Here is a 15816-nt window from a genome sequence, read left to right on the forward strand (position 1 = left end):
TCTTCCTACCAACTTTTCAAATTCCAATCAAAGCCCAAGTATCTATAAACACATTTTTTCACATTCACACCATTTTAATGTTACTCTCAAAAGCCTAATTTAAATTTGATTAGGAGGAAAAAAGTAATAGAGCTGCAGAAACATCACAACATCAAACCAAACTGCCAAACTAATTCAAGTTTTTAATTAAATTAATTGTGCCTTCAAATAGATTTGAAGATTAGGCAGATATGTATGCACGCACACTTTTATTTTGAACTGAAAATTCAAACCAAATTTCAAATTGCTCTTGGCTAATTCACACACCTCTGTAGTACCCTGTAGAGTGCATGTGTGGCTTAGATCCATCTTGACACTTGGTGACTACAGGTAGTCCTTGACTTATGACCATTTGTTTAACAACCGTTTGAAAAAAAGGGGGAAAAAAGAAAAAAAAAGGGGGGGGAAGGACATTTTACCAGATTTAAGTATTTCTCGACCAATTGCCAACTCTCCTGCTTGACCTTTACACATCTCCATCAACGTTGAAACTGACAGCTGGCTTGTGCGGCTATAAAAAAAAAGAGAGGTCTCTACTAGTTAAATTTTGTAAGATTAAAGGATGAATATTTAATTATTTAGAGCTGACTGAATACATTGTATCTGTCACTGTTCTCTTAACAAAGTACATCCACTATACAACTACTAGAATGTATTTGATAATGTGTACAACTAACTATTCATCAGACAAATGCCATCCTAGCATTGTTTAAATCACTGTAACAGAGATTTGAGCATTTCTACTACTTTTTAACATTGGTTTATTAGTATTTATTAGTATTTCCTACAGATAAATTAAATGCAATATATCAGTGCCATACTATGTAACAATAACATGCTAACGTATTACTTCTTTTTATTTTAAAAAAGTGCTGCTACTATTTTCTTTTGTAACAGCTTTCGCATTTTCAGCACAAATATTTATTCTCAAAAGACCTGCATGCAAATCAACCAAATTCTGATTTCCACTTGAATTTGTCCCTATACTATAAAACAAGTACATACATTTTTGAAGACAGATATCTAAAATATTTAAATAGATTAAAGGCTATACCTATTGGCATCTGCACATTTCACCAATATGGTTTCCACAACTGGTTTTAAAAGTTGTTGAAGTTTTGTCCTCTCTGTTAGACTATGACAGGGAGTATATACCAGCATGGCTCTTAATGTTTTCTAAAAAAAAGGGGGGGGAGGGGAAGACAAATTAAAAATGAAAACATTACTTCTTAAAACATTGCATAAATCCCTGCAACCAAAAGATGAATAAAAAGTCACTAATCTGTGCAAAAGACATTTTATACACAAATTGCCTTTGCCTACAAATCTGTCAATTGTAAAACAGTATACCTTTTTGTCATTTAAAATGTGCCCCTTTTTCTGACATTCCAAATAAAAATGAGATTATCTGCTAAACTGAAGCTAATGATTTAAGGCAAAGTTACTGGGGTCCACTAGGAAAGGTCAAAGCCAATTATCAGCTATCTTCCATATATACATGCAGCTTAGAATCGAAAATCAACTAATCAACTTAGTTGAGAAACTGGTTTCAGCAACACCACAAAGCAAGAATGCTTCAAATATTGAAATTTCCATTTCCAATCTGGAAATGGAAAACTTGGCGCCGCTGCACACGTTGTGAATCTTTGATGACTACTTTATAGTGGCAATTCTTATTGTTTAGGGTTTCACAGAAAAAAGCCAAACAATAAAGATGGCAAAAGTATCACAGGATTTCTCAAGTCGCTCTACAAATGTAATATATAAAAAATAATTATGGGAAATAGTCAAAATATTGCACGGCTTTGAGCAGCTGTCTGAATCCCGCCAGAAAGATCGACCCATTATTAGAAGGTCAGTAATTTTCTGACCAGCTCTTTCCATTCCAGGGGGGCAGGGAAATTATACAAGCTCCAAAGAAATTAGCAAAGTAATAAATAATGGTTATTTTCTATAGTACCTTATAAAAAAAAAGGAATCTTTTTTTTACCAGCTATCAAGTACAGCTGATGTCCTGCTGCATTATTGACTCTATTTCCTTCTGCCCGTAAAAGAGGAAATACGCTTAAAACTATTTTCATGTTCAAAATTGTTTATCATTATAGCAAAACTTTGATACACGCACCCTGGATTTCTATCTTGCTGTAAAATGATTTAAACTAGAAGAAAAAAAAAATGAACAGGATACAGAATCTGATGGAACAAACCCTGGACTTCTGTTGTACTACCTGTAGGCCTATTTCTCATCTGTACCGGAAGACGGACTACCCTATTATCTGAGAGAGCTCACTCTGAGCCTCAAAGTAAATATTCTAGAAGAACTTGATTTGCCTGGAAATATATCCATTTCAGAAGTTAGAATGGAAAAGGGAACATTTCTAGAGTTACTAGAATGTTGTTTGAAGGGACTCTGTCTCAAGTAAAGTATTCATATCTCAAATAGTTCTATCCTATTTCTAAATTCTGAATATGATTTAGAAAAGAAGTATTAGAAAACAATAAGCTACTTACTAAAGCAGCAACATACACTTTGTAGACAGGGTCAGCACAAACCATAGAAAGTACACTGCAACAGGACTCCACAACAACATCTCCTGAGATATTTGTCTGGGATGACCCACTAGCTGCCCCTAGAGTTCCAGAACTTGTGGTGTTTCCACTGCTGCTTCCAGAATTTCCAGTGCTTTCACCGTTAGCCAATAATAGAGCACCACTAACATCATGGGAGAGACGTCGAAGGGCCATCTCACGTATATTCCAGTTTCGAGAAAACAGGCAACCGACTAATTCCATTCCAAATACCTAAAAAAATCAACATTACAAACAGAATCTGATTGCAATTACACATTTAAATACACACACACACACACACACACACGGAATAAACTATTTGATTTCTTGTGGCATAGACTACAAAGGAACATACTGCATATTTTTAAATAAGAATTATTTCTTATTTTCAGTACATATTGCAAACGGTTGAGATATAACAAGATCAGATTAATATTGCACCAGACATTATTTGGTGAAAAGAGTAAGCAGTGACTGGCTGAAATAAAATGCACTAAGAAATGTTGTTCATTAAAAATGTTCTGAACTCCTAGACTAAACAGACTGAAGTTAGAATGCAAATATTTTCATTTTCATTCTCCAAGGGTGGGCACAATTAATCCAACTACAGTATTGCAGTTTTCTACCATTCAAAACATTTGGACTGTAGGCTACCAAAACTGGACAAAGAGTTCAAGACTATCCAACAATTTGAAATATTTCATAGTGGCACAAGGCCTGGTCACAGTGTCACATCAGCCAAATTAGAGTAGCTACAGGTCTCCAAGGTACTTAACAATAGTTCAACATGGTTTCAGGAATAGTTAGGCATGATTAATAATAAAACAGAAAAATAAAATCAAAAGGCAAGAAACAAACAAATAAGAAAATCAAATAACTTTAGGCCAAAGAATTTTAAAAATTGGCAACTAAAAGCAAACAATATAAGGTGATATATGACTAGCTAAAATGTTATAAAGTCTTGGTGCTACAAGAAGGCTCTACTTCAATAGCCATTAATGTCACTTCTGGATGAAGGACATCCAGACAGGGCCTCAGCAGAGGGCCTTAACAAGACATTAAATGCCATGGGCATTTACTGTGTACTCTTTTTGTAACAACCTGGAAAAGCAAACTGGGGGGGGGGAGAAGACTACCGTGTACTCAGGTATTCAGAAAACAAAAAGAATGTAGTCAGCACCAATACACATCTGTGCAGTCTGATATAAAATATAAGCTGTAACAGTCTGGAGGTTGAGTCATGGCAACTGGACTTTTCTTTTTTGGTTGGAGACGTTTTGCTACTTGTCCAAGTGGCTTCTTCAGTCTAAAAAGTTGGTTGGGGGATCCCATTAAGTCTTCCAGGGTGGCTGTGTTTCTTACTAACAGCCACCCTGGAAGACTTTTAATGGGGTCCCCCCAACCAACCTTTTAGACTAAAGAACCTGCTTGGACAAGTAGCGAAACGTCTCCAACCAAAAAAGAAAAGAAGTCCGGTTGCCATGACTCAACCTCCAGACAATTCCACCTGGATGACTGAGAATCTTCATAAATATAAGTTGTAACAGGAAAAAAAAACCAAACAAATTAGTTTAAGTACTTTTAGAAATTTAGCATACCTGAATCCATGGCTCAGCTAAGTCCTTATAGGCAGAAGGGATTTGCTGAACCCCATAATGAGTAAGGTTAAAATTACTATCTTGATTCCTCCTTGGTGAACTAGTTACAAGTTGCTGAGTTTGTTGCTGGACCACACGAACAACTGAAGGAGAATCAACAGGACTTGGCAACTCATGACTAAGCAAATAAGATACAAAAGAGGTCATGAGTAAACATTTGCAAACTTTAAGGAAAATCAAGGATTTAACTTGATCTACATTTTAATCAACTTGTCACAATTCACATTTCCCAAAATAAATATGCTAGTGAAAATGTGGTTATCTTCAAGGTTTACTGCTTCTTTGATTTTTATTCTTATAGTTTTCAGCTCAAAACTAGGAACAACATGCATCTTTTTGTTAAAAAGTATATTCAGGTAAAGCAATATTTTATTGTGTCTTGTAAAAACATACAGATTGTGGAATAGCGATGGAATAGGCTTATAAACACACATGAAACCAACATAAATTGGAAACAGACTGACAAGCCTTTTTAAATGTTTAGATGTTTAACTATGCTCATAAATGCACAACACAACAAATTCAAATAAAACAAATCCTCACCTATAGAAATCATGTGTCCTCCACTTAGATCTACAAAGAGGGCATATAAGAGGCTCTTTGTTTCTTCTACATTCCTCCGCCCCTAAAATTGCATCAAGGTATCCCAAAGAAAAATAAATGGATTCTGGAGTTAGTACTTCAAGAACATTTTAGAAAAGAAGTATTTGAATATGTGTACAGAACTTATACTGTAGAACAAAGCAGACAGAGGGAAAGCTAATTATATACTTATTCAAATCTCTGATGAATAATATGCAGTAAATGCATATGCAATAAATGTGGTCACTAGCAGTACTATTACTTAAAAAAAAATCAACATAAGAAAGTATGTTTAACAGTTCTATAGATTCTACATAGACTTTATAACTGCCCACTCAAGTAATTATCTCTCTTGTATCCAGTTTTTATTTTTTTAAAGGTAAATAAAATGTATCATTATGTTCTTCTGTATCTTTATTATACTTTGTATTTAAAACTTTGAAGCATACTTCCTTACATTTCCATAAAGATGTTTATTTCATTCAGATGGACTCCCTTCTCTAAGATACTAGCTTGTATGAGAAGAATTCCATTAACGTTCAGCAATTACAATATCACTTATGACTGCAATTACTTTTGTTTCTCCACTATGGCAAAGACCTTCTTTGCTACTGTCCTTTAAATCCATTCGTATGATTCAAGTGCACATATAATATCAAGTGACGTACATATTGACATGCAGTGATGGTGAAGTTTATTTCTGCAACCTTCTTCACAGACAGTTAGGCTCTCCTCATCCAACATGCCTAGCAAACAAATGGGGCACATCTGTTCCTCTTCATCCTTGATACTATAAAAATATATACATATAGACAAATACTTAAAAGCTAATCCTTTTTAGCAGTTCACATTTCTTTATTTTTCTTCCAGGCCAAAACCTGCTGCCTCCCACAGTATTTAATATAAAAACATTTTATCATTCTGGAAATAAACGTATATCAATTTTTGGTGCAGCTTTTTAGTTACTATGGATAACTGTGCACATAGCACAGACCTTGCTATGGATGGGTTCTTCTCATCTACCCCACCTACTGTACATTCTCATATTTTTTCCAGGAGGATTGTAGGATCTACGAAGCAGATTTAGAGATTCAAGGAAATTCTTGCTGCACAACTGGCATCTTTCTTGCATGACATTGGATGTAGTCCATTATGTGTTTGTGTACACATTATTTTTATCATATATTACTGTTTCAGATATGTCCTTGTGCATTATAGTTTGTATATATCTTAGTTCATCACACGGACTTTCCACATTAACTTACTCTAGGAGCCACGCCTCCAGAATCAATATCATTACTATATATATATTTGAGTATAGTATAATCCAATACTATACTAAAGACTTCTTCAAAATGTACAGGTAGGTGTCAAATTCATTTTATTTACTTAAAAATTTAAACCCCCCAATAGCCAAAACTGTCTGTGCAGTTTACAATACAATAAAAAATTTAATTACAAACAAGTGCATTTAAAATATCTTAAGAACTGCCTATTATGCAAGTGTTAAGATTATTTAGGAAGGAATAATATCCCAAGTCAAAAACTACAAACCTATTAAGACAGGGAGAGAATGTATTTCAGAGGTTGGTTACTACAAATAGATGAGGTTGTAAAATAGGAATTCTGTAAGTGCATGCAGTAAATTCTTTGCATTCTGCAAATTTGTTGCATATTAAATGTTTCTACTATGGGCAGATTCTTTCAGAGGATCACAATCATATAAGAAATATTATGCTCCAGAATTCCTTTCCAGCCACTACCATTCATCTTCCTTCAAACTGCCATTGCAACTGCTCTATTCACACAAGTTTGTTTAATGCAGATATCATTTCCAATGAACTCTTCTTACTGAGGGACCAGCTTCTATCTGTGGACTGGGGAGAGTAAAGCTTTCCTCTATCGCTATACACTTTCAATATTTACACTAGAGGAATGATGGACCCTCCAGAACAGATTTTGGGGATCACAGGGAAAAGAAGACAGTGGAAATATTTTACACAGTATTAAATTGAAAGTTTTGGCAGAGTTTTGGATTTAAAGGGAAAAGGCACTTCAGAGCATGCAAAGTCTCTCCCACAGGACCTGTCGCAACTCCTTAAAGTAGCTGTGTCTTTTCCTAGGATTCCATGGCTGTCCTGTGACAACTCCCACATGATCCCAAGAAAAAATGTACTGTATACGGTTCAAGAAGTTACTGACAGGTAAATACATTGCACTTGAAGCATCTTGGGGCAGAGCTCTACCTTTTGTTTATTGTATACTGTAAAGGGCCATGTAGTCTGATAACGAGAAAATAAATTAGAGCCATAACCAGCATGTAAATATTTCAGTTGAACCATCAAAATGAGAAATCAATCCTCTTTTTTTCATATTTGAGCATGAGAATTTCACATACTAAAAACTTAAATAAATACAATTCCTTTCAAGAGCGCTTGTAGTGAATCATTTCTACATTTAGAAGTAGAGAAAATTCAGAGACAGCCACATTCTGTATCCTTAGGAGCCACTGTATCTGCCTAGGGGCAAAAAATTATTTTCAAACATAATACTCGTATCAATGATATCCTACAACTTTATTTTGTAATATTTCCTTATGAAAACATCTTGAGCCATTTTTATTTATTTATTTGTTCTGTTTTATTTTGTTATAGGCACCCACTCCAGTAGACTCTGGGCAGCTTACAAAATCCAGAAGATGGTTAAAACAGTTAAAAAAATGAATAAAACGAGACAGCCCAGATGAAAAACAGTCACAATAATAATAAAAAATAATATGTTGACTGAAGTTTAAAAGTATTGGAGCAGCAGGCAAAATTCATTTGAGTTTCAGATTTAGCTATAAATCATCTATTTCTGGTAATTCTAATTTTTATTCCTGGAATAATTTAATAGTTTATTTTAAAAAGCTTAGATGTCCTTAAAGACCCTTTTAAATTTTGAGAGTCTCGTCATGCACACAAACAGCTTCTCATACATACTAGCTCTTCAAGAAAACATGCCAGTGACAAGAGCACCAGACTTCTGCTTAGAAATGTAGAAAGTCCCCTACCAAGCCACAAGAAAATGAAACACACAGAAGTGAAACAGAGACAAACTAAAATAAATAAAATAGCCCAAACTTCATACTTAGGTCTCATTCTATTAAAACAACAAAACAAAATAAAAAATGTTGCTTTAAAAGCTGTCCATCTGGGAACAGTTTAAAATAGATTTTATATGACAAATAAAAGCAAATATTATTTATAAAAATGGAGAATATTTAGAACAGCATTACCGATTTCTTAAGAATAATTACTAACCTATTTTCTGAACTAGATGTAGATGTACTAGAAGATGACAATGTATGAGAGTTTGACATGCGTGAGACAAACTTCTGGATGGTGTTACGAGATGGGGCTTTGATCCTCGAACTACGCCTACTGTGGTATTTCTGGAACAAACTCTCAACCTAACATTGGAAGAAAATATTAATAGGCACTGTTAGGATATGAACTGCTCAAAGCATCAACTGCTTGTTGATGTCTCTTAAATAAAGATATAATTGCAGCCAGACTGTAAAGTAAAATTGTATCAAATTATAACAAAATAAATATTTAAGTATATGTAAATAAAGTATCAGCACACCATATATACATCATAAGCACTATGAGATGGATGCATTCTGTAAACAGATATTTTGTGCAAACAGACACATATACATACACATTCTCTCTCACTTGTGGAAATGCAAAGACTTATGCTAAATTTTACCTAATTCTATATTGGATGCATGTTCAATATTCATAATTTTCAGTTTGCCATAAGCTAATGATGCTACTATCCTGAAGAATAAGAGAAATAATAATAGCATAGAAGTTAAATAAATTATATTATAAAACTAATACATTATATGCAATGCATGAGAAATAGAGCCAATCTTTTACCATTGTTTAAGAGCTACGTGACATCATCCTCTGCCCTGGTCTTTCTCGTGGTTAACAGATAAATTACAACAATGATCAACCAGGATTAAGGATAACTAAGGTAAGATTTGCTTAGCTTTTCCACATTTAAACATATAAATATCTATATAGTTAAAGGAAAAAAGAGCCTATAGTAAACATAAATGTCTATATAATTTAGGGGAAAGTAGTGCTTACAGTGAAGAATATGGTCTTTCTAGCTAGCCCTGTTAAATTTCAGTTATTAAAATGGAGAATTTATTCAATGAATTCCACCCATTTATTTGACATTGGAATAATAATTGCTATTAACTGGTTTTAGAAATGAGACGGTCATATTTCTGTAATTTTGTAACTCTAAAAATTCTGTACGGTAAATTTCAGCAGCTACAACTGTCTTATCTGTGACTGAAGAAATAGGATGCCACTACCTCAAAATTCTTCAAGGTTTTTCGCCACAGCATTGGATCTGAAGATTCAAGTTGAAACACTCGAAGCATAACAAACAGCAGATGAATGCAAAAAGTTCCACGCCCACAGCTACATGTCTGTAAATAGAAAAATATTTATTGAGGTTATTATGGCCATGTTATATTGTTTTTACAGCCCTCCCCCAAATCACTTCTTACAGACTTAAAAGGGTTTTGCTTCTGCTTTCTTCAAAACAAGAAATCATTGATTAACAATGACTTCATTTTTTCCAAACTGCTGTTGGCTAATTGATGTTGCTGCTGACATAATCAACAGGATATTTATATAGCTGTTTATATTTCACTGATACTTTGTCAATGCCTATCTTTTGATTTATGCAAATGAGAATTAAATAAAACATACCAAGCAACTTCTGGAAAGCAAGAAATGTTTTAGCATTTTCACATGATCTCTTAAATCTGGTGAGGTAATCTTAATTAAATCTTCTCAAATGTGTTTATTTAACAATTAATTATTAAATAGTCAGCACTGTTTCAATTCATACCTGAGGACCAATGAATACTCTATATTTATTATCTGGGCTGTCTCCCCCTATCAAGAAAGAATTAGGTCCTATCTGCTGCAAGAGATACAATCTAGCTCTCATGACTTTGTTGACACGCCGACTTGTTTCCTCAGGACTATATGGTGAGAAGCCATCTGGAGACGGTGCTCTTCGCGGTGGTGTTATGCGTCCACTCTGAAACTTAAAATTAATTTTGTTTTCAGTAATTTTCTCTCTACTTTTCATTTCCCCATTCCTTGACCTATCAGTGAAATTCACCCCTATCCTTCTGAACTAATAGGTGCATACCATAATCAGATAATAAGAAATGCTAACACTTCTTCCACTAAACACTATAAAAATTACTACTTTTAATGCTATTCTCTCAGAAATAATGCCAGTAGTAATATTTATTCCTCATATATACCTATACAATTTAGAGTAAAATAATCCAAGGCAGTTTACAATCAACCAGAAATTAAAATAGATACATTGGCAAAAACAGGCAAAAATACTCAGTTAAAATGAGCTTATTATATAGAAAACATAATGAAAACAAGCATTTAATGTCTACCAAGCCAAAGGCTTGCCAACTCAAGATGGGCCGAATCAGGTGGAAAGAGATATAAATTAGATATCATAAGCCTAGGCTACCCATATTTACTTACAGGCATAGGAGACACCCTTTTTCTTCGAACACCCGGTGACTCAGATTTAACAGTTCTGGAAGAGAATGAGAAGGATCCACTAGGAGAAGGGCTCCGTCTCCCTTTCTGAGTAGGTGAAGTAGCATTTGTTTGTCCATCAGGAGGAGGTTCTGTTGCTGATTTGTTTGTTTCACAGCCATCTCCTTTTATTGGGATTGGTTTCACCACCTTGAAAAGAAAGATATGAAAAAATGTCTCCTTTTTCCCAGAAGAAAGCAAATATTCTCACTAAACTGTAGATAAATAGTGGGAGGGGATTTCCACCATACCATTTTTCTTAATGCTAATGAGCATCTATTTTGAGTTAAATGAGCATCACCTACATGATGAAAATCTAGTAATAGTGATTGTGATGCTACTGACAGTCGGTCCAGTTTTTCTCATAGAGCCTACAGCACCACATAATTATTATGCTTCTTCTAGTCAAGTGTAATAAATTATTATTATTATTTATTAAATTCCTAGAAAACAGCACTCAGCTCTTCAATGTTTGGTAAGCAAATACAAAAATAGTTTGGATGACAAAAGTTTTTGGACAAATGCCACTATAATTTAACAATATTATAGTGACCAAATATAATGCCATAGCACAATGTTTTTCAAAAACTGTTCTTTATCCTCCCAGTCCAACTCTGCCTGTGTCCCAAATTGTCTTGAGTTTTATGTTTTGGAAAACTTTGCCTCTTTCATTGTACAGTGACCATGGGCACTTTATACACCGAATATTAAAAATCACATTGCTTTATTGCATTTTTCCTTCTAGTTATGATTATAAAAATAGCCTCTTTTTTTTCAACCAATGAAGTAGAAGGTAAAATGCTAACCATAGAGGGCAGTGTTGTGTTATTTTAGGCAACAGAAATTTAAGTTCGGTTTGACTTTGGTAATGCACTGCAGACTGTCCAGTGAAATGTAAAGCTTCAAAGCAACAACAGGAAGAAATGAAGCAAGAGGAGTTTCATTACAATATTCCCAAATACAATACCAACTACAAGGTAATATAATATAAGAAAGCAAATTTTATTCTTTCAGCAATTCTGCTTTTGAAGAGTATAGTTTCAGTGATTTCTCCCAAGAGTTACTTACCACTGGGCCTCTCCTACTCCTCCTTTCCAGCCATTCATGCTTCCAGGCGGGCATACACGTTGCTTTGAGTTTTTCCCTGATCATACGCTCCTCTGGGCGATCATCCATTTTCTGTAATCCCCTGAGGGTTTCTTTATTCTCCATGTCACGACTACAGCTAAAATGAAAAGCAAAAACTATAAACATGACTGTCAGTAAATGTATCGAAAAGCTTCAGCTTTGAACCCCATTATAATTTACTCCCTCAAAAACCCTAAAACATCGATGTCCAGTACCAGGAGCAACGCATGTAACACTTTAATGTAAACAATTTGCTAATCTTCCTCTTAGACTTATTAATTAAACAAAATGAAAACACCTTTGGCTTTAAAAATATGTTTTAAATAGATCCATAAATTATACCATATCACAATTGATAGTAAACAAACATTCTGAACAGCCTTTAACATGAGCAGCACTTGAGATAAAGACATGCCCATTTCATCAAGTAAAGAGGTAGAATTCCTGATGCGGTATGTATTTTATGTTTCCAAAATAAATTTTGTAACTGATTTTAAAAATCAGAATCCTAAAGAATGAATGGTGTATTAGGCTTGGATGGGGATGCTCATTCATTCATTCATTCATTCATTCATTCATTCATTCATTTATTTATTTAATATGTCAAATTTGTCATTGCCCATCTCGCTAAAAAATGACTCTGGCCGGTTTACAAAGAAGCTAAAATCAGTTAAAAATACAATATAAAACAGTCCTGAATAAGATATAAATATAGTCCAAGAATTGATATTAATTAGCAAGTACCTCGAGGAGCATCATCAGGGCACCAGCCACCCCCAGGATTAAGATTCTTGTTGCCCCACACAGGCTAGCAAATCCTTAATCATATTCCTGATATGCACCCAAATGCTAACCTCCTGAACAACGCAGTTTCAATGCAACCCGTCTGGGAGGCCAAGGTTTGTATTCAACCTTTGAACGCCATGCCAGAGTTAATGCCCCAGATTCCAAGGAAAGGGTAGAATGAAGAAGCTTACGCCACCAAGAAAAGAATAAAACAGATTTAATTTACTATTTACTTTAACATTATTAATATGTTTATTTACCTTGTGTTTCATAATTTCCCCTTACTATCGCATTAAATTTCATAATGTTAGGGGCTCCTGGGTTCACAATTAAGGGCCGAGAAAGCAAGCTGCACACCAAAGACTTAAAGAATATATACTGAACACTTCATAAACAATTTCTGGCACATCTTTTTAACCCAGGTATGCAGATCTCTCCATGTCTTCAAAACTTCAGATATTGGGCGAAAGGAATGCCTACCTTGTTTGGAATATCCTCCTGGTTAGAGTTTAACTGACACGCCTGTATTATCATTTCAGCATCAACTTATAATTGCTTTATTTAAGCGTTCTGAAATGTGATACTAGCTTGTGTTTCACTCACAGTTTTGTACTTAGGTTACTGCCTTTTTGCCTCTGGTCTGTTTTTATTGTAAAGCAGCATTATGCTTTCATAAAGAACACTAACTAGCTAAAAAAGTGTATCACATTTCTCCCTCTGTACCAATATATACACTCCCCAAATGTTTGGGCAGGCTTTAAACTGCAATCGTAAAGGCTAACTGTCTTTGCGTGTACTCTTTCAAGCAAAAACCAACTAACTTCCTCTCACGTGAGAGTAAATCCAATTTATCCTTGTTTACAATAAAATAACTCTATCTGCCTATCTGTTGATATCTTTATACCTTCTGAAGCATGAACTACAAAACAGCAAGTTTTTAGTCAGGCCTACAGGTAGCTGATTACCACAAGGGCCACTGAAAAAAATGTTCGTATACTCCTTATAGCCCTCCATGATGCTGCTGAAATATTTACTTTTTAGCACCAAAATAAATTCATCAGACAAAAAACCACAGGTCAAAATAACTGCAAGGTAACTTTATTCCAGCTACATTACTCTGTCTCACCAAAAACAAGTATGCCTATTCATATATCTATTAAGTATTTGGAATCAGTGGTAAATTAAAATCCAGTACTTTAAAATTCAGCCCAGGCAAGATGTATGTATTGGTAGAGTCTGATTCATATGCCTACATAGCTAATATCAACTTGATCAGGAAGGAACTGTACTCCATCCAATAATCAGATTTACAGTTTTAGGTCCCAATACATAGATTACATAATGGAACAGCCATAGTTACTCATGCCCAGGTAACCTTAGGATTATAGCAACCTGCACATGATTGTTTTTCAATGGCTGATTGCAACAGATGGCTGTACAACGGTGCATGGAAATAGGCAACCTGGTTCCTTACAGACATCTCTCCTGGGGCCTCATTTTCCACTTTACCTGACTGTGCATAATTTCAGTCATGTTCACAAAATTCCATGCATGTCAGATCTATTGCAAAGTTTAAACTAAAATTTAATCACCTATAAAGACATCAACACATATTCTTGAATGAAATATAGAGAATTATAGAGGCAAATTGTGTCTCTTCAAGCTTGGAGAAACTTTGATGCTTTGATGCTTTAACACTTCAAAATGCAAAATCCTCCAGGCAATGAGCAGAGCCATCCGCAGATTCTGATCATTTCATCAAAATGAGGAAACAAGCATTGTGATGCAAGCTGCGGCCCATTTTTACGTGTGCATGACATCTCAGAGCACATATAAAAAGGGAGGAGCATGCATCTCAATACTTGTTTTGCCATCCCCCCTCCCCCCCGGATACCTTTGCAATGAGGTGGCTTTATTATTTCTTTTTGTACCATGCATTAGAGAAATCAGATTTTAAGAATATAATGCAATCTACTGGAATACTGCCAGTTTTCCCTTATCAAATAATGTTTATTATTCACAGGTGGGCAATTCAGCAAACAGCTTTAAATATTAAACAAGTTAAGCCTTGTAGATTTTTAATGTTCTGTTACAGCAATGTTCATCTGAACTGTAAGGCCACAAAGAAAACATTCAGGATTATAAACCAACTTTACAATGTTGTTATAATAGCAATGTTATGTTAGAGATTTTTCACACATGCCTGGAACTTGCATTTCCCACAGGAACAGTTCAGTTAACCTTTATCATTATATTTCCAAATAATGTATGTGTCATGGAGGCATTGCAGCTAACATAATATTCAGTGATAAAAATGGAACCCCATTATGACACCTGTGAGAACTTTCTATGTAAGAATATCTCTGGAAATCACTACCACAAATATTGCAAAAAATGCCCTCTGATCTTCCCACACCTACCTTTCCTTCACTTCCTTTTCAGTCACCACTCTCGCAGTGCCACCTCTGATGACCTCCCCCCTTTTCTCCTCTCCCCAAACTGGATCATTTCTGTGTGGACCAAACACACGTATTCTGGGTCCATATGCAGATGAAATGTGTGTCTAAATCTAAGGAAAAAACACCCAAAATTGCCCATTCATGTATGGAAGAATCCATACACACAATATTTTGCACTTCTCTCCCTACAAGTATTGGTAGAATGATACTGCTTTCCCTGATTTAATTATCCTTGAAGCAAGCAAATGGATCTGTGTATTTACAGTGATTCTTAAATAGCATACTTGGGTGCAGCTGAAACCATTTTTTATTTTTCTAATTCAGTTAAATATCTAAGTTCAACTCAAAAACTAACTTTGAGACAAAGCCCCTACATTTAAAGGGACATGATCAAAGGATAGGAAAGATAACAAATTCCATGTTCATTTGAAACCTAGCAATGTTAAATATGCTGTCACTGTATTTTTTCAGTATTGTCTATCTATTCTTCCAATGACAATGACCCCGGGTGAAAATTTAGCAAAACTGTCAAGGTCCCCATCTTTTCTCTATAAAACAATAACATCAGGAAATCATTGTCCAAAGAATATACTAAAATTTATACTTTACTTCTAGAAAGATGCAGGTTTCTTCCCTCTCCTAATTGCATGGCTGCAGAAAAAAAGATTACACATTGCATCTAACGGTGTCAGCCTGCCAGCAGAAAAGACTCTCTCCCTGCTGCAGTTCAATCTGCTCAGAAATTTGTCAATGTTCCTGGATCATAAGTCTAGGAATATGATTAGCTGCATGGAAAGTCTATTTTCATAATACGGAATGCAGCTCTGCCTGCAATAGATCAAAAACCTCAATCTGCCAATGCCACAAATATCTTGCATTTTACTTCCTATCATCAGGAGAAGTTCCTGTACTTATATTGCCAAGATGGCAGGACCCATACAGCACAGA

At 34.9% G+C, this 15816-nt stretch overlaps 1 protein-coding gene and 1 long non-coding RNA gene across 2 annotated transcripts in view; one reads left to right on the forward strand and one right to left on the reverse strand.

Annotated features, from left to right (window-relative positions):
* The window catches only part of LOC148214318 (uncharacterized), a 32770-nt gene extending 23453 nt beyond the window's left edge, over nt 1-9317 (forward strand). Inside the window, exons 2-4 of the long non-coding RNA XR_015798252.1 lie at nt 6974-7054; nt 8788-8876; nt 9179-9317. This is a non-coding gene — a long non-coding RNA (uncharacterized LOC148214318). The remainder of the gene's footprint in view (nt 1-6973; nt 7055-8787; nt 8877-9178) is intronic.
* MAP3K1 (mitogen-activated protein kinase kinase kinase 1) overlaps nt 1-15816 on the reverse strand; it is a 64342-nt gene that overhangs the window by 20586 nt on the left and 27940 nt on the right. Inside the window, exons 2-12 of the mRNA XM_088152747.1 lie at nt 11564-11720; nt 10439-10645; nt 9771-9971; nt 9226-9342; nt 8153-8301; nt 5519-5640; nt 4812-4893; nt 4209-4386; nt 2551-2841; nt 1094-1215; nt 459-550 (exon numbers count right to left, since the gene is read on the reverse strand). Of these exons, the coding sequence (XP_088008873.1) occupies nt 459-550; nt 1094-1215; nt 2551-2841; nt 4209-4386; nt 4812-4893; nt 5519-5640; nt 8153-8301; nt 9226-9342; nt 9771-9971; nt 10439-10645; nt 11564-11720 (1718 nt within the window). The remainder of the gene's footprint in view (nt 1-458; nt 551-1093; nt 1216-2550; nt 2842-4208; nt 4387-4811; nt 4894-5518; nt 5641-8152; nt 8302-9225; nt 9343-9770; nt 9972-10438; nt 10646-11563; nt 11721-15816) is intronic.

Source organism: Python bivittatus, unplaced genomic scaffold (genome assembly GCF_059951505.1).
Source record: "Python bivittatus isolate LINGU-HERP-01145 unplaced genomic scaffold, Pbiv_v1 ctg000570_np1212, whole genome shotgun sequence".
In the NCBI taxonomy this organism is placed as follows: Eukaryota; Metazoa; Chordata; class Lepidosauria; order Squamata; family Pythonidae; genus Python; species Python bivittatus.